Source organism: Tachysurus fulvidraco, chromosome 7, assembly GCF_022655615.1.
Source record: "Tachysurus fulvidraco isolate hzauxx_2018 chromosome 7, HZAU_PFXX_2.0, whole genome shotgun sequence".
In the NCBI taxonomy this organism is placed as follows: domain Eukaryota; kingdom Metazoa; phylum Chordata; class Actinopteri; order Siluriformes; family Bagridae; genus Tachysurus; species Tachysurus fulvidraco.
In genome coordinates this window covers 12,046,871-12,053,623 of record NC_062524.1, presented here as the reverse complement: position 1 = coordinate 12,053,623, position 6,753 = coordinate 12,046,871, and the positions used below count along the sequence as shown (strand labels likewise).

At 37.5% G+C, this 6,753-nt stretch overlaps 1 protein-coding gene across 1 annotated transcript; it reads right to left on the bottom strand.

Moving 5' to 3' along the window:
* On the bottom strand, positions 1 to 4,988 carry si:dkey-14o18.2 (neuronal pentraxin-1). The gene is made up of 5 exons (XM_027143838.2): positions 3,886 to 4,988; positions 1,769 to 2,291; positions 1,418 to 1,668; positions 597 to 776; positions 1 to 495 (listed from the first exon to the last, which is right to left on the bottom strand). The coding sequence occupies exons 1-5, from the start codon at positions 4,612 to 4,614 to the stop codon at positions 286 to 288; spliced, it is 1,893 nt and encodes a 630-aa protein (XP_026999639.2). The 5' UTR covers positions 4,615 to 4,988; the 3' UTR covers positions 1 to 285.
* Positions 4,989 to 6,753: the final 1,765 nt, after the last annotated feature.

The window sequence follows — 6,753 nt, the reverse complement described above, 5'->3', positions numbered from 1 at the left end:
AAAAAAATGCATTCTTTCTAATCTGAAAAGTGCATGAAAATGATATGCATTTTAAAGACCATGCATAATACAGAATAAACAATATTTTCAAACACAGGTTACTCACTGATACTGTTTTTCATACCCAGGATGTTTGGAAAGGGTCTTTCTGTTTCTAACAACATGTGCCTCATTTTAGAGTAATACTGTAAATGATTTTTCTTTTATGCCATCATATGCATTTTAAGATTTTGTTCATGGGGTTCTAAGGGTTTAAAAACAGTAGCAGAAACCTGCTTGGGCATTTTAGTGACAAGGGTCAAATGGATATTTGGTAACCCCTCCATGAAGTTCCACAATAGACTCACTCCAAGCAATAACATCTCCAGTTAGGTGGCTGGAACAGGAGGCTTGGTTGTCTATCTCTTGAGAGTTAAGAACACGGGACCATACCTGTAGGTCTGACATTTCTCCAACAAATGATTGCGTAGCATCAAAACGGCCACCAAGAGTATCCTGTTATTGTTCAGAAGGATAGACAGATAACACGTTGTAAAATGGCTTAATAATCTGCAGGAGGATGAAACATGAAAAATAATACTTATTAATATCTTTACCTGCTCCTGTCCCAGTATAAAGACTCCTCCTGGTTTTATGGGATGCCATGGGGACAAATTTTCCCCAGAGCCCCTTTTCACTCCATTCTGATAGGCCTCCCATACTCCATCCCGTGTCGACCAAGTCACGCAAATATGGTGCCACTTACTGTCTTGCAGAGATAGAGGTAGAGTTACAGCCTGAAAAGGGAGATAACGTCATATAACTTATTTCCTAAATTCTTACAGAAGGTACACTATATGGCCAAAGGTTTGTGGACACCTGACATCAATCCCATATGTGAGCCTTTCATTAAACCGTTGGCACAAACTTTAAAGTACACAATTGTCTAACATCTTGTATGCTGTATCCTTTCATGGATCTAAAGGGCCCTAAACCTGTTCCAACATAACAATGTCTCTGTGCAGAAAACACGGTCTCTACAGAAATGATTTCCCATGAATGTGGAAAGAAAACTTCTGGAATTAATTGTAAATGTGAAATCTCTTGTGGCTGAATGCACAAATCACATTTTTTTTTCGTGGTTATTATAAAATAAAAGTTGATGAGAAGTTGAAAAACCAGTGACGTCTGATGGTCCATAAAAATTTTGAGAGAGAGTTCTAGAGAATTATATTCTCAATGCATATGAATCTCATCATGATCAACATTTAGCAAATCAGGTAAATTTTAGCAAATATAGCATTTTAGCATCCTAGCAACTCCTTGCTTCCTTTAGAATCCAGGCATAAGCCCCGTCAATGAACTGCAACTGATCAAATTGGCAAAACCAAAGACCATTAAAAAATGGAAAGATCTAAATTACTGCTATGTAACTTACTTTGTCATTCACCAGCAATTCTATTGGACTGTTGGCCCATTCAATCAAGACAAGCTCGTTAGCCTGGCCAGGGACAGAGTAAGAGAAAGGGGTGCCTATTCCTGGCCCTGAACCCCCCTTTAACCAGAGGCAGACAGTTAAGGCAAATATTTCATTGAGAAGAGTGTGCTTGATCCGGCCATACATGTAGTTGGTGTGCATCGGAAACCCGATTTGAAAACCATCAGGATTCTTACGTCTCTTTTGGTTCCCTGTGAGAAGGCAAGAAATTGCATTATCTTCTTTAAATTACTTTATTATTCAAAGGTTATTGATACATCAAATATGAAACAACTCTTTATTGAAAAGCACCTGTTTCTGGAGACCTGTGGTATAGATGGCTCAGAACAGAATCCAGCTTATTGTAGGCACCACGTGCTCTGGACGCTGTAGATTTAAGAGGGCTACGACGCTGGTGGCCATGATCGCTGTTGCTGTGGTGACCACTGTCATGGGGGTCAGAATGATGGTCATCATGGTGTTCATTCAGGTGGCTGTCATGGTGGTCATCATGATGGTCATCATTGTGACTGTTATGATGGTCATCATGATGATCATCATTATCATTATTGTGTGTGCTGAGCTGATCAAGGTTATGGCCATAATAGTGATTGTAATGATGACCATAGCGGCGGTTATTATCAGGGTTGGCATGGCGATCTCCATATTGGTCATCATGGTGATTATCACGATGGCCTTGCCCAGGGTGGGATTCGTGGTTGCCATAGTCATGGTGACTGTCATGGTGATGGTGGAGCTGTTCTTCAAGTGCACTGATTTTGCGCTGCAGAAGGTCTTTCAGTGAGCTAGAATAGGTGCTAGATGAATTTCTTGCCTGATGGGAGAATACATACAAAGGAAAAACAAAAATGTCAGACCATACAATTCAACAGAGCAAATCGAGACCTACAGACACACGGACATGGGTCTAAAACCAGTTTGTTAACCTTTTCTAAATCTTTGAATGTTCCCAGAATCGAAGTGACCTTGATCTTTGTGAAATGGAAGAAGTCTGGAACCACCTAGACCTTGCCAAACTCAGTAAGCAGGTTAAAAGGTACTCAAAGAACCCAAAGACCTCTCATAAATCCTTAAAAGAAATAGAAGATCCTACTGCAAGGAAAGGCAACTCAATAATTTTCCATCAATCAGCCTTTATGCAAGCTAGAAAGAAGAAAAAATCACCTACTGTATGCTCTGGTGCTACAACACTTACTCTTTGGGGTCACGTGATACATCTAACAAAACCAGCCAAAGTATAGACTTTATACAATATCTGTGGAGATACCTAAAGACCTAAAGATGGCAGATCACAGGTTCTCCTTATCCAATCTGATGGAGTTTGAGAGCATCTTGAGAAATCCAGATGTGCAAAGCAACAAATGAGAGTATTGGATGTTGTCATTATGGGTTATTGTGTATACATTAATGGCAAGGTTTTAATTAAATTGAACCAATAATGCAAATGATGCAAAATTTTATAGGTTCTGAATAGTTAACCAACACTCTGTAGGAAAAATAGCATACTAGGATAGCTCACACTTTAACGAAAATAGAATAATTAAGATTAAACAAGTTAGGTGACTATAAAAAAAACATTTGTAACCCATTTGTGTTAAGAATATAATCCCATATGTACAGTGTTTAATGATGCCAATATGTAGAAGAGCCCAATGACATTTAAACCAGCTTCTCCTTCACTCTCAACCTCCTTCCTTTTATTAGTCAGAGAAAATCCGGCTTACTCAATGCTATAGTACACCACGATTAATGGCTCATCAAGGTGGATAAGTGTAATTAGTTGTGATACTAGCTAGTTAGTCACAAAACCTTGTTACAGCTGTGCTATATGAACACATCTTCCCAGAGACAGGTGCAAGTGTAATAAAACTTGAGGCACATATTCCAAATGTATTTAATGCAAAGACTAATATCTTTTCTTTTCTTATTTTTTTTAAACATTAGTAATCGCTAACCAATTTTTTTAATGGCAGAAATTCTAAAATATGTCAAAGTCCTTGAACTGAGAATCTTTCACAATATAAAAAAAAGCAAAACAAAAAAACAAAAAAAAAAAACGTAAATCTCAGCTTTCCTCTCAATGTGTTTCAGCCTTTCAAACATGGTGCCATCTTGGGAATGGGACTAATAAAATTAAGCAAGCAATGTAAGGTTGCCTGTGAGGAAGGAGGAATGTATCTGGTGATCAGAACCTGTCCCTGGATACTAATACATCATTTACGAGAGAACAAGGACACTGAATATTGCACCTCCTTAAGGATAATCTCAGGACAAATCCTTAGGACTGAAAAGTGAACTAAGGCTCTTCAGGAAACATGTTCCTTGTGTTTTCCTTTTTACTCTTGAAAAATATACAGATTATAATATAATACATATTAGCTTTTTTCCTTCTAAACAATATCGCCAACCTGTAAATTTTCCAGCCTCTCTTTCAGAGCCTGCAAGGTCTTTCCTGCCTGTTCTGGGGAAAATGCATGTTTCCCCAAAAATGGTGGCTTCCCTCTGTGATGGTCATTATGATAGCCATTGAGAGGATAGTGTGGATCAGAATGACGGTCACTGTCATAGAGATGTGAAGAGTGGTGAGAGCCAAGATGTCCATGGTGGTCTTCATTGTGGTGCCCACTTGCACCCCTCCCAAATCCCTCACAGAGTGTCAGTTTTGCAGTCAACTCTCGTATAGTTTCCCTCTGATCCAGAATGGTCTCCTTCTGACGCACTAGGCTCTCCCTCAAGTGCAGAATAGTTGCTTTTGCTTCATCAGACATGCCCCTTCGACTACTGCCCCCAAGGGGACTGTTAGGCAAGCCTCCAACAAAATGTCCCTTCCCATGTCCGTTGCTGTGACCGTTGCCATGACCATTGTTATTTCCATTAATTATAGGGCCATGAGTAACCCCATCTGGGGGAAAACAACCTGGATCAGTGTCTGCAGGTAGGGGCATGCACACTAACTTGGGTTGAGCTCCCCAATCATATTCGACTCCTGGTACATTGCTAAATCCCACTGAGGACAGTACCGAAAGGATTAAAAGCGAATTGAGTGGACAAATTCCCCGAAACATACCACCTCTTTGTCCATTCACTAAAAATACCAATGGAAAAGACCAAATGAGTATATTTGTGTCCTTATCCATATCAAGTGCAGTTTTTATATTGTATCCAGTTTCTATTATGTATTTTATCCAGCTGACGTGAACATCGTGCTCTCTTTATGTTTATGAAAAGAGGTTATGGAGATGGTAAACCTACAACATGCCGCACTTGTTAAGGAGTTTTGCAGTCAGTCATTCAACTATTTTCATTAAAATTACTTGGATAGCTCATAAATCCATCAAAAATTCGATATCCATGTGTCACAATCCAGTATTATAATATGACAGAGGAGTGGTAGGCACGCTTTACTTTTTCCCGCATGAAAGTGATTGATTCTTTGGTACACTAGATCTCCTGTGTGTGGCATCCAAATAATCTTTCATTTTCCAGCTCTTGTTAATCTGTCACCATCAGTATAATCCTGCAAGACAGAGAAGACCAGGTATTAAGAACAACTTGGTCTCACAGCTTGCACCAATCAACACCCAATCCAGACATACCAAAGTATTACAAATAATTGTATCATCTAATAGACTAAATTTGTTTATGATCTAGACTAGATCAATTTCAATTACTGAGTCACTCACTCATTGTCAGTCTCTCTGAGCCAGCCATGCCCCAGAGATGAATGACGTGGGCAGATGAACCATCCTAGAAAACTGTAATCACATTACAGGTGTTTCTACATTATACAAATAATAAATAATGATTTTCAGAATAATAGAAGTCGTCAAAAATCTACAAAGCCAGCAAGCTGCAAGAGATGATTAATTTTAGGTTTAAGGGACTGATAACCAGGTCATTTTTTTTTTCAGAAAATGCATCGAGGTCATGTGACTGAACATATATATGGGGAAAAAATTATTTCCTTAACTATTAGAAACAGTGCATTAACATAGTACAGACAAATGTATTAGTGTCTTAGAAATGTAAATTGCTCTGTTCATTCATCATGTGCACACATAACACACTATTCTTAATATCCAACCATTGTATTTGAAGGCTTTCTGTTCTTTGGAACTTTTTTATTTTAAATCTTTTAGATATTAAATTTCATTTTTATATCTGTTTATTATCAGGTTAGCAATAATAACCTGACCTTATTCCATCAGTTTAATCTTCTAATAACTGTGGCAAGATGCATCATGCACCCATTATATCAACCGTGGACACAAAGATTTGTTTGGTTCTAATACTGTAGTTTATCCCATAATGTTTTTCATTTTGTTTCTAATATTTAAAGACAAAAATCAGATATCCGTTTTTTGAGATTCAATTAAAAACTCTTTGATAGTCTATAAGGTACTTAAACATGTTTTGGTTCTCTGTTGTTGACCAAATGCTTGAATGGTTCGTGTTTCTAGTGAATCCAGGCACAAATGATATTTTTGATGCCATTGATTAAGGATTTCATTAAAAGCTAATAATTGATAACATAAATGTGTTCTAAATGGTTACAGATATGACAAGAATAAGATGAGAACTATTGTCTTTCTTTCTTTCTTTCTTTCTTTCTTTCTTTCTTTCTTTCTTTCTTTCTTTCTTTCTTTCTTTCTTTCACTACAACAAAAAAAACATGCAAGCCTTTCTACATGCGTCTGAGTGGTCAGAATCTTCTGTAAAGCTGCTTTGAGACAATGTCAGCTGATAAAAAGACTATAGAAATAAATTCAATTGAAGTGAATTTGTAGCAACATCAATTAAATGTAATACAGATTAACTAGTACGAATCACCAAAGAAAGAATAATATAAACCTTTAAACATGGAAACTATATTAACATTTCTATTCATTATATATATTATATATCATTCAGTAACTTCAATGAAATTATTTTAATCTATTAATTCATTTCTTCCAGTTTGAATTTGTTTCTATTTTTGCTTATTGGGAACTTCAACATTCTCTGGCAACACGCTTTTTTTTTGAGCATATGCTAACCTTAAAGGATCTTCCTGGATATGTACCATGTAAAATTTTTCCAAGCAAGGGGAGTATTTTCTACTTGTCAAGGTTGACTGGATAATAGGATCTACAGGGGATTAATAGTCATGGCAGGTTGGCTTGGCATGCCACCAGTCAGCCCTCAGAATTTGTCTAATCACACGTGTCGACGAGACCGAGTGATAGTCAGCTTCATCAACAGACCGATTCAGCAGCACTCATTCATGCATACATTTC